This window comes from Varroa destructor, unplaced genomic scaffold (genome assembly GCF_002443255.2).
Source record: "Varroa destructor unplaced genomic scaffold, Vdes_3.0 BEIS01000001.1, whole genome shotgun sequence".
NCBI classification, from domain to species: domain Eukaryota; kingdom Metazoa; phylum Arthropoda; class Arachnida; order Mesostigmata; family Varroidae; genus Varroa; species Varroa destructor.
The window spans coordinates 54,675,570-54,693,181 of NW_019211454.1; the positions used below are offsets into that span (position 1 = coordinate 54,675,570).

Below are 17,612 nucleotides of genomic sequence, written 5' to 3' on the forward strand. Positions count from 1 at the left end.
GAATTCGGCGTTAAAATTGGATCACCGTCGATCTCTCATCCGATCTAACCGTGTCAGCTAATTGCTAGCGATACCATTACTGTATTATACATCGTTCTGGTACAGACGTATCGATACTGTGTGATGCGTAGCATAAATACGTACAGACTTAGAGATGTTGACGATAGCAGCAACGCAATGGATACCACATATAGGCGCATATATGGATAAAGGACGCGTGCCGATAGCTTCGGGTGCTCACTGGACTAGCCCCGGGCAGTAGCGTCTCATTAATTTGACAGCGACAAAAACAACGTGGTATTACAGGCAAAAGCAGTACGCTTCAGTGTGTTATTAACAAGTATGACGCCATTATTCGAAATGGCCACGTACTACTGAGCATATATATATGTATATATAAGCATCTAATGCATGAGATAAGGGCCTATTTTGAATAGGTCGAAAGCGAGCTGTTACGATATAATCGCCTACAGAGTTAGGTAACAACGATGTGGTTTATTGTAGTCGCGGTAGTGGTAATAATTCTACCCACAACAAAGAGAATGATAGAAAATAATAAAATAATTACAATTGCCTGATGATAAACAAACAATGAAAGCTTATTTAAAAACATGTTTTTCGTTTACCTACCCATTACCAGTTTGGCTGTATAGGGTATCGCTTTCGTATCTGCTCTCGTATCCTTATACTCTCCCTCCCCATATTACTAACAGACATCGTTGTTTCTTACGATATCTGTAATTCGACCGTAACGGCCATTAGCCCGTCCTTCCGTCCCATTGCGTATTTCTAGATAGAAAACTTTTAATATTTCACTGCCCCGTATTCTCTGCTCTTGCGCTGGACTGGTGCGGCCGCAGAAGTCGTTATGCACTGAGTAGCCAGCCAAAGTGCTATAGCAGTACGTTCGGCGAAACCAAAATATGGTACAATTTACGTCATTTTCCCTCCCCCTTGCCCCGTACGTTTTGAAACTTCATGCACAAATGTCGCTTGTGGAATTCACGCCAGCGCCAACGTGCGTCGCTATTCGTTGATTTACGTGTTGAAGGAGAAGAAGAAGCACAGATATTTTGGCAGCAGCAGCAACAACAACGGAAAAAACGACGGCCAGTGCCCTTTCTTGCCCAATTTCCATTTGCGCCCATTGTACACCGGCCCACTCACTTTACACTTCTCCTCTAGGTACGAAAAAACCACACCGTGGTCCGCGCTTAGACTGACTGCGCCGTCGCCGCTGCCACGCCGCTGCCCTCGATTTGACAACGGCCGTGTCTTTGGTATCATAGCGAGCAGTTGCCCAGTCTGTCGCGAAAGCCATTGGCAGACGTGACTTGGATATAGTCAGGAATCTATTGGCCTGCTCTCATTGCCGGATAGCTATTTTTATCAATAATAAGTTCACTGTTGCTGCCGCTGTGTGATGATGCGACAGAGACGGAGAAATTGAAGTCACTGAATTATAGTAAATAATAAGAACTAATTCTAAGTTACTCGCCTTCCAACAGTTCAGTGGCTATGTATAATCCGCTATGATGATAAAAAGATGAAATTGATGTAATAATCGGTGGATCAACAACGGTGCTATTACATGTTATGGAGAAATGAAGATTTGTGATCGCTTAATTTTTAATTTTGTTTCAGTTCTATCTGATGGTAACAATCTTAGTATCATCTGTTGTTTCAATTTTCTCGAAGCTGGTTAGGCAGAGTTTCTGGTCGATTTAATTCGACAAATACAAGAAGACAGGTTAAACTTTGCTTCACATACTATGTATAACGTACTGCTTGCACGCCCACCGTTCGCAGTAATATAAGTTCATTACGTTAAAAGCAGTCTATCAGACTCGGCCTCGTGATGCTTGGCTTCCATTAATAATCAATACCCATAAGTAAAGTTCCTGTTCGAATAATTCCAAATAGATTTAAACAAAGGGTACAGCATCTGACGAGGGAAGCACTTCGTATGTTGAATTCTGCAGTGGAAGGAATAACTGAGATCGGGCCTGCTACTAACAGACCAATACGGTCCTCAAGTTAGTTTGAACTGACCCTTTGTACTAAAGTTCTATCTGTACGTAACCAAATCAAGTAAAGTAAATGATTCCACCATCAATGATTCTTTCATGTATGTGAGCAGGCCCTCCATAATCTATTGTATTTTTAGATGGTGGTAAAATGACGAAGCCGCCCGAACCGTATATCTGCGTGCCTAACGATGACCCGGTACTGTTCCTACAATGATGCGGCCATTTCTACCAATCTGCTCAGTATAAAACTGTTTGCTGAACCAAGCCTGAAACAGGCGAAGTCGAGAAACTCGTTCTCAAACAATGGGCCATACTTTTCCGCAATAGAAGTGGTTCTCACTATGATTTCGCCGAGCCTAGGTCCCGAACCTATAAGGCAGAAAGACGGTACCAAAGAGAGAAGTAGCAGCCTGGAAGCAACTACCTATTATCATAACTGGCGTAATGGCGTTTCGGCGTCCACTATGTAGACGATCTGGCGGTCATAGCTAAAGTTGCGATACTGGTGCTATTGGAACGAATGCTCAGGACGCCCCCAAGGACCGCTTTCTCCAGTTGAGACAGAAAGGCCCTCTGTGTGAGACAGGCTATAGAAGTCGCTTATTCTGGTATTGTCCGGGTGGTTCCAATAGGCTTCGTGTTCACCAAATTCACCAGCTTTCTGGCCGTCTGGGTCGAGGATGTAATTTAGCAGAAGCCGCCAAAAGTTAGTGTGTTGTTGAATGGCGTCGAGTAAGCACCCTTAACCCCTGAGGGGGTCTGCTGTACCTCTGTTGGCGATGGTAACGCAACGATATGCCTTTCCGCTGTTCTCGCTGAAAGGATAAATGTTTTGTCCTTCGAGTTGCTTGAGAGCGAACTGTAAATATGTGAGGGCCTGATGCTCATTAGACTGGTAACACGATGTCACTCTCGTATCTCTAGCTCACGCTCTATTACGGCTCTGTTGTAACCATAGTTGGTTAATCGACATCAAACAATAGATAAATAAGTATCTTATATTAGTTGTATATGTAATAAAGTGAAGTGAAGTTTGACAATCGTAACAAATGCGTTGACCCCGGCGTCTACAGCACAATGGCATCGCTCTTGTTCCCGCCTTCGGACAATCAACCAGGTGAACCCCATCCGAATCTAACAGGCAGCATTATCCTTCCCGGGAACGGCGTACGTTCTGCCGCTCAAATATATTCCTTGCGGGAGCGGTGGCGGGGGCGGCGGGGGTCAGTCCATTAACTTTTAAATTTTTATTGCATTATACCGTTAGTCAGTATGCGATTAAAGCTTCGATAGAACCGTTGGTTGATAGGATTTCTTTTAGCTATGGCCTAAAATAGTTTTTTTCTGAGGCAAGAATGAATTATAGCGTACTATTTTCAATAGTGATGCGTTTCAATTACACTCAATTTTATAATTTACCTTTTTTTTCATTTAGCTGATCAGCTGGCTAATCAATACATATTTTGACAACGTACTATTATGTCACTTAGTACGACGTATGTCGATGCAGCACACGTGTTTGAAGCTTTTCTTCAGCCACAACTGGTAAACTAACGTAACGGTGTCACTTCCTTTTTATCTCAGGTCTATGACTTTTTTTCTGAAGTGCTCTTTTTCAAAGTGGATGTGATAGATATTATTCAGTCTGATATATTAGACAATCACAGTCAAATTAGTAATCGTACAAACTTTCAACTCATCCTTTTGAAGGTGTGTGTATAGAAATCTCTGTGTATACAACACCGCTGGTATTATTTTAATTATAGCTAGACATCATTCGCCTACGAAATGGCTAGTGTAAATATGTTCGAAACCAGAAAAAAACAGGATCAACATTCACTGTGTGTTTTAACAACGCTACGGACACCATATGTATAACGTCAATAAGGCTTGACCATACCAGGTATTATTATTATTGTTATTATCATTACTTATTTGGCAGTAATAATAACAAGAGCGATGTAGGACAGCAGTTGCGATGATGGCCTATATAGATCCTGTTGATTTCCACACGGTTTCTAAAACTTCCTAAAAATGAACAGGTGAAGTGCGAGTAGAACAACCGTTTACCTTCTTGAAGTACAGCAACAGTTTCTCTATGATCACAATGAGTGATGCTAGAGCCTTTGTTGCAACGTAACCTCATCTGACAGATACGGTCATAAGTACCTGTAGGTTTTTAAAAGTTTATAAGGTACATACGAATGAATTAACATCAAATTGCACAACAGTCTATACACACTTTGTTGACTTCTTACGGGACATCCTCTTTCAGTTTGGTAACAGATATGGCTGCATTTACTGCAGCACATATGACTCAAGCTGTATCGGCATCTATTTTCGTACAACATTGCTTTCCTCTGTCTGTATAAGACTGAACCCAAAAACGTCACGTTAGCCCAGTTCACCCATTTTCGCATAAGCGATCAGTTTTTCTAATGCGTCCTATTCTGTTTCTCACTTCTAGCGCCGGCTATAAGTAACATTAAAATAATAATAGCTTGTTTATTACTTGCAATCTCTTTAACGCTAAATTTTTTCAATGGTACCTGTTTTGTTAGCTGTTTCCTTTAATCAGAACCCTTATCATCGCCTTCTTTTTTCCTTATATATATATATATATATATATATATATATATAACATGAAAGATAACGAAAAAGCCTTTGCACAGGCCGCTCTTTGCGTATATGTCCTTAGTGTTTAAGCTTGCGGCTGCAATTTTTTCTTCATTTTTCCCTTTGGGCCAACAATTCAATTTGGTTTTTTTCCAGGCCGCTTGATTTTACTGCAGCTGCTTCCTCTCCCGGATCTTAGTAAGCAGCGTCCGCTTCATGCGCTCCGTGTAGCTCCAATCGCTGCTACTACTGCTTCTATGGCTGCTGCTGCTCCTCCAGTTGGGTATTATTCATTTTTCTTTTTTCCTTTTTCCTTTTTTCTCGCTGTCTCTTTCTTCCGTCGCCCACTAACCACCGTCGACTCTTTCGGCCGTTTTTCAAATCCTCACCAAATCGCCCCTCTGTCTTTGTACCCCTGTCTTATTATTCTAATGTATTGATTTCTTTCGGCGGTGCAAAGCAGTAGCAGGCGTAACAGTGTCGGACGTCGGCCGCGGCGGCGGCTACGGTTATTCGCCGCTTTAAGCTTCGACGCTAGGCCCAGTTTTCTAGTCTTGCTGGCAGCGGTGCCTCTGCCAACTTGCTGGTTCTGCGACTACCTTGTATCGCTTTCGGATTGAAGGTGGAGGAAAGCCGACAAGCAGAAATAGCGGCGGCGAGAAAGGACCGCGCGGACGAAAACGGAGCACCGTGTGGAAGGAGGACTACAGAGATAGGCAGGTTGAAAAAAGAAACTGGGTGGCTGGCCGGGAGGTATATATCGGCGGCGACGCACGGCACACGACGTACTACGTAAGGTACCGTTCGCCCCGTGCCTACTTCGTCCCAATTTGCCCCATCGCCATCCGAGCACAGCAAGGGCGTAGTACTCATGCTGTATGAAGAGCAGAACACAACTTAACTTAGCTCTTGCAAATTTAAAACCGATGCGTGCGAGTTCCTCCTATCGCGCCCACTAGCGACTGGGTCGATGTCCCATTAAGGCCATCAGAGGTGGGCTCTCGAATATCGGCGGTAGCAAAAGATCGGAGCCTGGTGCCTACCGGCGACTAGAAAGCGTAAAGCGAGTGGGTGGAGCGCCAGCTTCTGAAGGACTCGCATAGTTCGTGTGTACGTGTGGGTGTCTGAACAACGGTTAGCAGCTAGAGCGAGCCATTTCCGGCGTAAACGACAGTAGAAGCTGGACCGATTGCTCAACGGACGTTAGAGGCACGATAGAAACATCTAGTCGGTAGCACTCTTAGGGGGGGGACGGGCAGTGAGTGCACAGGGGACACAATAGCTGCCACCATGTGGATGTGGAGAATGGATCAGGGCAAAGCGTTACAAAGACCAATAGAGCCAGTGAATAACCAGTCCCGCAAGCACTGTCCCTTGTGAACTCCACCTTTTTCATACTTTTACAAGCGGAAACGGGACGAAAGAATGTAGCAGAGTTCTGGGGTATAGAAAATTCTTTTCGATTTTTCGACCAGTACCATCTCGGTCGGATTCGGACAACGGGAGTTACACATTGGCGGTTCGAAAGCCACACTTGCACATTTGCACCTGGTGCATACAAAACGCGCTAGAGAACAATATCTTCTTATTATACTGGAAGAAAATATTGCTTGTTCTACAGTTAAGTTCGGCCTAGCTACTGATTTCATTGTCGGTATTTATGCGTTCGGCAAAAGCAGCCACCCAATAGTGACCCGCTAGGCCATTAATGTCAACGAGTTTCTACAACAATAATTTGGTATCGTTAACTCTGGTAGCCCATATGAATCACTATTAAACATAGGCATCGCATTTTGTTGCTAGATCCTTTATCGCACAGTATTACACATGTCGAAAGGTACATGTCTTGACAAAGATCTCTGCCAAGTTTTGCAGATCGCAAAAACACGTATCTAATCATGCGTAGTCGATTAAGATGAATATACTCAGGCCTCCTTTGTTCGTTCGTTGCGAAAATACGATACTCAAGTTCTACCCTGCCATTAGTCACAGAGGTAACTATTCTGCTAGACTGGCCTGAACCGTCTTCCACCGCACCTACCTTTCACTTCGTTCCACAGGGCAGCCAATTGTTAAAATGAACTATGCGCAGGTCCGACAACTGTTCCTAGCCCATTTCGTTCCCACAGCATCATTAACCTCCAAGCTCACACGCAGACAGAGAAAAGTTAAAGAATCCGTGACCGCTAAGCGCACAAATTTGTCAAGAACTTCCCAGACCATGACCAAACCCAGTCAGGGGGTTGAAGCTGAATTCACTTTATCACACGACCATTACCGGCGACACATGCATCTAGTTGAAGCCACCTTTTGGCTATTGGACCTGTGACAAATCAGTCAATTGACCGATCAATCAGTAGCAATCAAAGCGAGATATGCCACAATGCGAACTACAATCTTTGGACAAACAAACCTTCAAAATTTTCAGGACTTTTCGACCTTTGTGAATCATTGACGTTCTCGTCCGATAGTAGCAGCTGCTGCTGCTGCTGCTGCGACTCCTCTCCTTTTATCCCCCTTTTATGTCGCTCAGTGTCCCTGATGCGTAACAAATCCAACTGTGTTCATGTCATATTCGCCATCTGTATACACCAGCTCGAAGCCCTATAGCAGTGGGCAACGGACCCCCCGCCCGTCCCCTGTACAAGCGAGTAACGCCACGTGTTAAGGAACGTTTATTTACTGCGAGTTGTGTACATGGAATTCCTACTAAGGCCAAATAAGGTACCCGTATAATCTGCAATTGTAGCTTGCTTCCCGTTCCATTTACCAATATCAATTTTTTCCGTGGACCCGTGTGCGTTACCGACTACTTCGATTTGGATCAACCAAAAACCGAGAACAATCTAGTTTATTTGCTGAAGACCTATGACGGATGATTTGCGCCAGCAACCCAAGCACCGATAAGCCAATCGACCGAATAGCTGGGTTAGGGTGGAAAAAATATTGTATTGCATCAAACTGTATTTTGGTAGAGGTGTGTGTGTGCGCGCGCGGGGATGTTTGTGAAAAAGTGGGATCACAATAAAGTAAGAAACTGATGTCTTCATTTAAAAGGTGAAGGGGCGGCCCGGGAGCTGTAGGCCACTGTTGTAATAATAGCGTATTTCTTGTGGCTTTTGATAGCTATCGGGAGCGAAGATCAATATGCAGAGATGGAAGACATGCACAAGCTCCAATGTTATAGTCGATATCGATTTCAACATTAATAGTAATGGGCTGTTTACTCATTACCCAGCCTTCGGTTCGGCGGCGGCTATATGAAATGAGTCGCTCACACCGCGTATTGCATCAATATACTGTTTACGCTGTTACTGAAGTTTCTATTCGCCAGAGATCTGCATACGTATAGTTTATGCGTAGGTAGCAAATGACCGAGTTATTAATGCTACATGTCACGTAATCAGTGACGATATAATACATAAACAAACGAATCGATAAACTCAACGTAGCCGCCGCTCTACGATTTATGATCTCCTCTATCTGCTGATGTTATTGAAAATGGAAAAAAGACCGATAGTAGTAGAAATTGCTATATGTGTGGATTCTCGAGGCGTTATTAGGACGCTAACAGTTTAAAATATTTGTTCCCTCTGAGTGCTTATTATGGTGGGAACTTCACACGTCGTCGTAATATATATATATATATATAATATATATACATTGACATATATACATATATGTATATATGTCAAGAGAGTTATAGATACTCCTAAATGTAATTTAGACAAAAATATACGGTTCTGTGAGTATTGTATAGGTCTTTCTGCGACCTCTATGTATCAACGTCGTACCGAATCGCTACAAGAAGGAGAAGAGGGGCAGGCAAGCCATGTTGGCCTATGTATACATCATGTACAGCTCGAGGCAAGCAGTAACAATCGTCGAATCATAGCTGCCCCGTGAGCAAATTTTACGTCCTTTCAAAAATCGCTGCTGTCCTATCGACTGTAAGTAGATGGCTGGCCGCTGTCTGAACTGTAGTAGCCGTTCTGCCATGCCTCAGTTTAATCATCATCACTAACGTCGTTTCGACAAATTTCGACATTCGGATGGCCGATTTGTCGAGGCCAGTCAGCCAAGCTAATAATCAGTCGAAGAGATTGTAACCGTCGTTTCACCATCAGCTTCGGTTCGTTCGATAGCGGCATCTGCACTGGGTGTGGATTCATTTCACGGCTTCCTGTGTTACTTTACCTATCTGCTACCAGCGATCTACTAGTCGTGGCGGCGGAGACTGCGGTGTTGGGGTCGATGAAGTCGTTCTCTAGCATCATTCGCTTGCGTCCGTTTGATGCTGCCGCTGCTACTGCTGTTGTTGTCACTGAATTTTCTATGGTAACTGAACTGGATCGGCGTTGTCGCTACGGCCAGATGCCCACACAGCGACGGTCGGTCACCACCGGATCGGGGATTCTGCCGTCAGTGTGTCCATAAATGTCTTTTCTATGCTGTAGCTGCTGCTTTGCTTGTTGTCGTTGTTAGCGGCCGAACATTGATCGTCCATCTAGCAGCAGGAGCTGTTGGACGTTCAAGAAAAATCGTAATAACACTTGTAGCACTCCAACTATTACTACTAGTCGCATGTTTGGCATGCTGTGTGCATCTCTGCGTGCAAGTTTATGACGCAGGGTCGCCGTTATAATAACGCTGCTGCTACTATTGCCGTCGACGCGGTGTTTGAGAGAGAGACAGTAGCCTGAGGCAGGGTTCTTTGGTTCGTTCATTCTACGCGCTTCTCACCCTTTCCTGACGGCGGGAATCGGTGCGCGAGCCGAACCACTGCTGATGCTGTTACTGTTGGCGGTGATTGGTCCCCCAGGGCGTACTGCGGGCGCAAAAATCACCTCCCCGACGATATAAACCGATGCACACCGGGCGACGAAGCCCAAGTAAACCCTCGGCGAAGCCACAAACGAATCGGCAATTATTCAAAACATTATCCGACACCACGTGTGTATGAGCGTCTGCGCGTCATTGCGGAAAGGCAGCGTCGGTATTGGCTGTGCCACATAGGCAACTTTAGTGTAGAACAACCCTGTACAAGGAACTTACGAACTTGAAAGTGTGTCCAAAATGAATACCTGTGTAAGTGAGCATTGCTACGTCCCAATGGCTCTTCGATGTGTCTTATCAAATGAATATATATATATATATATATATGTATATGTGTATGTATATATATATATATATGTGCTTTGTTGAAATTCTATCGGAGCGACAAGACACCGACAAGGATTAGTTTGTGGCAAAACGATCGTCGGATTATCTTGTTACATTGGCTGCTACTCGTTGTAATTTCAAACTTTGTTGACGGGACGAAGTCGGTCTTTATTCATACTTTGTACGGTAAATAACGCACCGTACTGATGATGACATGTTCTATTCTGTCGTTTCGGCAAAATGCCAGATGGCATGACAGGTATTTTACATTTTGAAATGAAAGCTTCTCGTTAGTTTGATCATGTAGCACGAATATGCTCGTTGATAAACTAGTGTTTGGGGCTGCTAGAGATAATAGAAAACGGACGGTCATTTTTCCTTAAATTAAAAGTATCGTTTTTCAATATACCCATGTTATGTAAAGTAAATACGTTACGTTGTTCGAAGCCTCATGTTCACTATATTGACGATTGCCACATTGTCTGATATTTCGCCAGCTCATTGCGTATACTTTAATATCGAGTGCGGTAATGATATTAGCTAGCGTGCAAATAGTCCATATTACGTTACGCTTTCCCATTAAGTGAGCTTTGCAAAGCTCACTTGCTCCTCCCTTTTCGAAACTTTTGTGTATTTAGTGAAATGTGTCCGCCTGGTCTGGTGACGGGTTGGCCTGACAAAACAGGATGCGCGTGATTATCAAAGGCGTCCTATGTGTATATTCATCGGTATAGAATTCTACGAAGTGGGCCGTCCTGTTTGGCCTTCTACTCAGATTACTTTGCCAATGGTGAGCGCGAGAACCAATAACATTTTCCATTAACAATCCCTTGTGCTTATAGCCACACTATACGATTACACATTTGTGCAATATTCCAACAAGGCCGACTTAATACGTAATTGGAAATCCGAGTCAAATCAATAACCAATCGATTGTTACTCTCACGCGACATTTTACATCATGTTGCGACCTCGTGCCGTATTGTGATACCCTATGCGCAAACGTCATTACCAGTTCGTAGATCTATCGTAAAACAAAGCGAAAACGTCGACGGTAGCGGTTTTTATTTAATTTGGACGTTATACTTCAGAATATTCCGCACACAGTGTGCTCACCTCATCTTTTTCCTTCATGTTCAGCATTACTAGGTGTATATATTATTAAAAAGGGCCGTCGAAATCACTTATTTTTAGGTTTAGCATCAAGCACTTGCCGGTTAGGAGTCTAACCAGCCTCACCTTAATGCATGTGTACGGAGTGACGTGTGGTTGAGATTTGAGATAGTTTTTATTGCAAAAAAAGCAAACCTGTTGGGCTCTGCGATATTTTTAGCTCCGAGGAAGGATCATACCGTATCTACATTAAATTTAGCCATTAGCGCTTTCCAACATAGGCTAACTGTGCATTGTTTTTTAATTTTCGACAGAATTGCTATATGTAAAAAATTTGATATTTCTCACTCGAGCGTCGTCGCCCTTATAGCATCTGCTGTAGTGAGCAATTTAATTATAGGGGTGCCAAGCCAGATACTTGTACCTGCGGTGAAATTGCTACCGTTGTAGAAACTCTACTACCGATTTTTATTATCACCCTAAGCGATATGTTTGGCTGTTCATCAAAGACGATATAAAAAATTCACAATGGGCATATATTTATGGTAAACATTACTGGTACGTTATGAGCAACAAGAACTACCACATGCGCATACCGTTCAAATCAGAGTTCATAAGCGGCTTGGGGAGAATCGGCAAACTCTACCACAGCTCGCCTTGATCTTTGAAAGTACTGCATAGACATTGACAGAGATTATGCTAATTTATACAAATTTCATTTTCATTATTCCGATAGCCGTTTATTCGATTCGCTACGCACAAATTCTTCTGTCTTAGAAAATCTGTGTATAATACAAACAGGTTCATTTCGTTGGGGAGTTTTTCAAAAAAATTTGTTATTTCGACATTGTACTTTTCGAAGAAATCTGCAGTTCATTATAAGTGAAATATCGTTCCTCTTTCCAGTTAGGCAATGTAGAAATAACATAATATGCAAATAAACTTCACTAAAATAGCGATAGTGCACCATGTTGACCACAATATTGATTAACAATACCGGATTTTAGATACGCCATCGGGTGCTACTTGGAAAGCTCAGGTATTTCTACGTGCAATCCTGTTTCAGCAATTCCAATCTCTGATACAAAACAATGATCACTATTGTCTTTTTTGTGCTGTTATTTACAATCAAATTGTTTCACGTAATCTTCGTATAGTGACGTATAGTAATAGCGGAAAATACATGCAACCGTTACATTGTTTGGCTCTGAAAAATTTCGAAAAGGGAACCTCGAGGTCCAAAGTTATGCAGATCATATGTGCACTCACATAACGTTCAATGTAGAAACTTCTCGACTGGTTAGTTGAGCCTATATCGATTAAGCGTATATATGTATATTTAATGGGAAATCGTTTTGGTGGCCAATTGTTTGTCCACAAATGTATAAACACTTCTATGCAAGGCTCCCTTTGTCACTTCCGATAGAACCAACTCTACGTCGGCTAACAGCATTTTCGTTGCTGACGTGGATTTCTTATGTAATTATTAGGTCCTTGCGATAGTGCAGTAGGTAACGTATTTGCCTGCTAAATTTAGAAGTACGTGACTGTTGATGGCTGAATCCGGGCGTAGACATACTTTGCTTCACACTAAAAACCAGCCATCGAAAGTAATAGCTAACGGCTTGGAAGTAAAACACGAATAATATTTGTCCATTGGTGAATTTTGGTCATTGCAGCAAATTTTGGCCATCGTGTCAGGCCTAATATTGGCTCTCGTTGGACGTGCGTATACAGGCAGACTTGGTGGTTTATCTCTTGGCGGGCACGGTTCTGGAGGTACATAACCAATTTTCCTAAATATCCTGCTCGCTATTTACGAAATGATTATATATATGAGTATTCCACAAATATTTCAACGTTTACTGTATTAGTTAGCTTTCAGTATCATATACCATATGTCGCGTTCATGAAGAGTAGGAATTAGAAAGTAATTAGATATTTATTTTGCTTATTAAATATGAAATGAATAATAAAACGTTTCCAACTTGGTATTATATATATTACATAACTCTGCTAAATTCAGAAGCAATTCATTTTAAGGTCAACAGACATCGTAATCTATCTCCGTTTGCTTTCTAACCTCTAGGCGCCCACGGTGGAAGCATTGGGGGTGGTCACGGCGGATTTGTTGCTACGCCAGTTTCCTTTGGTCACGGAGGATTCGGTAGGTCACAACGAGCTGGCTTACATAAATAGATAGGTCCGGCATCGCAATTAATTTAGGTTGGCCTTTCTTTTCGCATAAGGCATCATTCCTGATGATGTGCCCAACAGGACACACAGTCTGCGTTCGATAATGAGTGGATGCTCTAACATCGTATACCTGTTGCTAGCTGTCTTCATTTAGAGTTGATATCGTACAAGCAAGATTTACAAAGGAGCTTATTGTCTCGTCAAGTAAAGATAATCTCGTGTAAATGTATTTCAGTTGTATAAATACGTCTATCCAATAGCGTTACAGTTATCATGCTTAGTACGATTCGGGTCCGTTTACTCCAAGTGTTTTCGCCTTTTTGCTTGGCACTTCAACGACGCATATTGTGTACTTGTGTTATTTCAATACAGCTAGATATGTCGGCTCGCAGGCTGCAATACAAAAATCCATATTTTGATTGAATTACTTAGCCTAATATTTAAAAAAAGAAAAAAAAAAAAAGACATCAAGCCGTCACGAACCAGCGGTTCAATTTTAGGTAGATAGGACTCAGTCTGACGTTTTAGTAAAAACTGTGCTTATCGATGCTTCCTTGGTGCATCTATGAGAGCTAGCATCTAGTACAGTGGAAGTGGAATGGGTTGGCCCAGAATTTCTTGCTAACTTTCTGAAATCGATAGAAAATCGATTTTTGCCTGTTGACAACTAACCGTCGAATGCTGCGCAGACGTGCCACAGCAACACAGCTTCGCTCTTCTATACGTCGTCCGTGCCTACTTCTAGTTAGCGTGCCGCTGTTATTTCAGCGGTACGAAAAAACTATCCGTGTAACATTCAGCTTGAGTCGTTTTCCCATGGGGACAAACATTAAAGGAAGGTGATACAATATTCACAACAGATGAGGCTGTTAATGTACGAACGCAGTTCAACGTACGCCTTGATATCTTTCTTGTCGCTTCAGCATTGCAGCAGCCGCTCCACTTTCGTTGTTGTCCTGCCGAGTCCAACAGGACCGACGTTTCGCAGGCGTTTTTTCTTCATTTTCATTACGCAGCATGTCATATTGTTAGATCAGGGTCATATTGTTGAGCAGTTATGAATCCGGATGAAGTTAACGATCAAGAATATCTTTCACTACACATTAGTGAAAAATAGCAGACAGTTTTGCATGACTGGCTGGTCTCGAATAAATATCTAGCTGGGTATCGCTTTGGAGTTGACGGCCGGCTGGTCGTTATCGTTATTCTCAGACTTTAGAAACCCCTGGAAAGAGATTGGTGTATCAGTGTTGGTGCCAGTGGGATAACTAAATGTAACAATTGTTAAAGGGTAACTTATTATATGGTCAGTGTACTGTGAAGTGGTAAAAAGGTGAGTGACTTTTCTAGACTATTTATTGTTTTCTTTTAACGTCAGCCAGTAGGCACGCATTAAGCTTTCCTGTTGTCTAGCTCGGTCATACGAATAGATCGTTGCTCAATTACTAATGTTTAATACTTAAGCATTTATAGGGACATTAGATATGGTTATGTTTTACAGCGTGGGCGCCTAGCAAACAGGGTTTATTTACTGGTTCTCACAATCGTCATAAGTTTACCGTAAAAGGAATGTTAGTTACAGGCCGCCACGGGACAGGCTACTCCGTTAAAATTTCTCCAATCTTGGTCGGTCACGGCCTCGGGCATGGATTTGGTACGTGAACGATATAGATATAGTAAATCCTACTTGATTATAATTTTTTTCCGAATTAGATTCGTCAATTGTACTCCAATTCGTAGAAATGTAGTATTTCAAAACCCGTTCTGATTGGATTTCCGATGGGAGCAAATTTCTTGATGCTATACCTCAAAGGAAGTGAGTCCAAGGACGTGTTGATATGGAAATAATAAGTGATGGCGCCATAATTCAAAATCGAAAAAAGAGAGCTACTTTTTTGGTTCGAAACGGTAACCGATAACTTCATCTAAAGCCACCTTATTCCCTCTGTCTATTTAATATTTTTGTTCGTCATGCAGGATTGGACGGCCATGGCCATGGTTTCCACAGATCACTTGTTTACGGCCCGGTCAAGGTCAAAGGGGATATTCATTCTGCCAAGAAATACGCACCGTTAGCCTATGGACACGGATGGTAAAAAAAAAACCGCTCGACATATGATGCATGGTAATGACGATAATAAACTTCGTTAACCAGCCGTTCCGATTGGATATTTCGCTGATGATCGCAGGTTGAGTCAGACTGTAACGGGTCGTTGTTTTGTAAATGTTGTTCCTTATTCAGGCAATATTTGCATAATACAATGCTTCCAGTCGCTTGTATATAATTAGTTGTCGCCGGTCGAATTTATATATGATGTAATAATATTATAATAAAAATAATTTCATGGTAACACTCAACAAGCTGTTGTTTCTTCCGGGTCCATGCTTGAATCTAATCGTTTAGTCTAAGATGTACTTTTCTATTTCAGGATTACTATGCATAGGAAGGCTTCGAAACGCACTCCGCTCTTTAAGGCACATTCGTAAACAGAAGTAATTTAATTATAATGAAAATCGTATCTTTAAGTAGGCAATCGTTACGCAAAACAGGCTGCATCAGCAAAAGTATTATTTAAGAATAGACAACAAAATTGACTAGTATTGATTTTAAATTGTGCCAAAAGTATTTCCACATTGATTAAGATGTAGATACTGAAATTCACCGCGATATGGGTGCTAAAATGCTGAACTAGCCTATCGCTGGACTAGCTATCGCACTTTTATTTTATAATAGTTATAATAAAATTGTATTTATATCGGACTAAAGCATATAATTATACCAAATGTCAAGTAAGCTTTTTTGTCGAGCCGATTTGCATTAAATGTTGAGTAAAAGTAGGGTAGCAGAAGAAGTTGTTACAGGTCCACAACTCCAGGCACAAGTAAGCGCTGAGAACTTTCAACTGGGGCCAAATGGGCTTATATCAAGGCTCCTCTTCTGGATTCATTATCTCATACTCTATAAGCACAGAAATAGAATTCTTCAGCTATGAATAATCCCCTTTGGCACGTTTGTTTCAAAATTATTCGTGTTTAGATTATATTTTCTTATAGTTACAAAGAGTAATCGTCGACGTCGCTATGTCTTTCAAAAACTAAATGTGTAAAATGATAGCGTGACTGATCACTTTTCGGGGCCATAACTTTTACCTACATAAAAATGGCTCCAGCAAACACTACCCATAGCCATATAGTGCGATCATTAACCTAACTAATTACATTGAATTTAGTATTGTGCTCTAAGCAACTTCGCCGTATGCATTGTGTTTCATTGAATGCGTGACACTGTATGTGCCTCATGCACAGGATCGTGCCCACTACTAAATATCGCTATAACGATCCGCCGTCAGACACCTGTACGGTACTGTGAGGAGGTACGGCCGTACGTACATGTTAGTCAACTAAACGCTTTAGTTTCGTACAGCACACAGATGCCGTCTACCCACCTGACTGTCGTTATTTATCTCTATATAATCACATATGCAAACGGTAAGCAGTATTCAAGAGTCCTCTATCTAGCCTCAGGTGCTTTTTTTTTAATTCAGGCGCTTGAGAAAGCAGCTTGGCCACTGGCAAGATAAATGTGAGGCTCTTCACCTTAAGATCTAGTCCGACAATTATTAGGCGTAATAGCATTTTGCCGTTACACACGCACATGCAGGTCCTTTTCAACCTGAAATCCTTGCAACGAATCGTTCAATAACAAGTGATAGTTTTGATGTCCAGTCCTTTGAAGCAACGGGATTCCTTATTCCTAGCTCCCGTTAAACACGAACTTCTCAAACATACGGACACACATTGGCGTCATCTCAGCGACAAATTATTTGCTTCATAAGAAAACACTCACGGCAACCTGTTCTACGCTCTAATCTGTCCTCGCAACGTGACTGCCATGAACTAACCACAAATCGAACCTCATTTAAATTTGAAATTGATAACAAGGCGCGGCGTCATTTTATACTGAAGACGCCAACGGCAATGTTCGCTTCGCAATAAGATATTGCAAGCGCGGACCTACGTACCTCTACATAAGTGCCTACAGAAGTTAGCATACACCGATTGTTAGCACTATTAGAACGTGCTGCCCAGTCACTTTTACTTACCAGCAGCTCATCACTGCGACAGACCCTCGGAGCTTTAGGGAATTCAGTGGCATTTGCGCCATAATACTCGATTTTTTTGGGAAGAAGCAATGGCGTAAGCGAGGAGCAGCTTCGAACGATGGCCGCCAAAGCTGTGAAATCTTGATGTATGCATTATTACCTACTAATGGCCACACGAGTGTTGTGAGCTTCTACGTTTGATACGATGCCCCTGAGTATCCCAACAACGAAAGTTCTCTAAATTCGTGGACGTGCCATAGCTAAAGTATCTTGGCACTCTGAAGCGTCCTTGTTTCATGCGCCCTGTAACATAACTGGTACGAAGTACATGCAGACTAATCGCGCCGCTATCTCAAACAAAATTGGCGAACAGAATTATATAACGTCTATT

General features: G+C 42.3%; 2 protein-coding genes across 10 annotated transcripts in view; one reads left to right on the top strand and one right to left on the bottom strand.

Annotated features, from left to right (window-relative positions):
• The window catches only part of LOC111249096 (uncharacterized), a 110,068-nt gene that overhangs the window by 54,809 nt on the left and 37,647 nt on the right, over positions 1-17,612 (bottom strand). Inside the window, exon 1 of one of the 4 annotated variants that reach the window (XM_086986609.1) lies at positions 10,246-10,430. The exons of the other annotated variants lie outside the window; for them this stretch is intronic. The gene's annotated coding sequence lies outside the window, so the exon portion shown is untranslated. Of the gene's footprint in view, positions 1-10,245; positions 10,431-17,612 lie in introns of those variants that run through there. 4 annotated transcript variants of the gene reach the window in all.
• Positions 8,576-15,867, top strand: LOC111249110 (uncharacterized). Of its 6 annotated transcripts, XM_022802517.2 has the most exons (7): positions 8,577-9,734; positions 10,448-10,599; positions 12,602-12,701; positions 13,012-13,089; positions 14,695-14,772; positions 15,096-15,243; positions 15,548-15,867. In XM_022802517.2, the coding sequence occupies exons 2-6, from the start codon at positions 10,522-10,524 to the stop codon at positions 15,212-15,214; spliced, it is 453 nt and encodes a 150-aa protein (XP_022658252.1). In that variant the 5' UTR covers positions 8,577-9,734; positions 10,448-10,521; the 3' UTR covers positions 15,215-15,243; positions 15,548-15,867. The 6 variants fall into 6 exon arrangements, with proteins under 6 accessions (XP_022658261.1, XP_022658252.1, XP_022658233.1 ...); XM_022802526.2 differs by lacking the exon at positions 15,548-15,867 and having other exon boundaries at positions 8,576-9,734; positions 14,701-14,772; positions 15,096-15,479; XM_022802498.2 differs by lacking the exon at positions 15,548-15,867 and having other exon boundaries at positions 8,593-9,734; positions 15,096-15,479.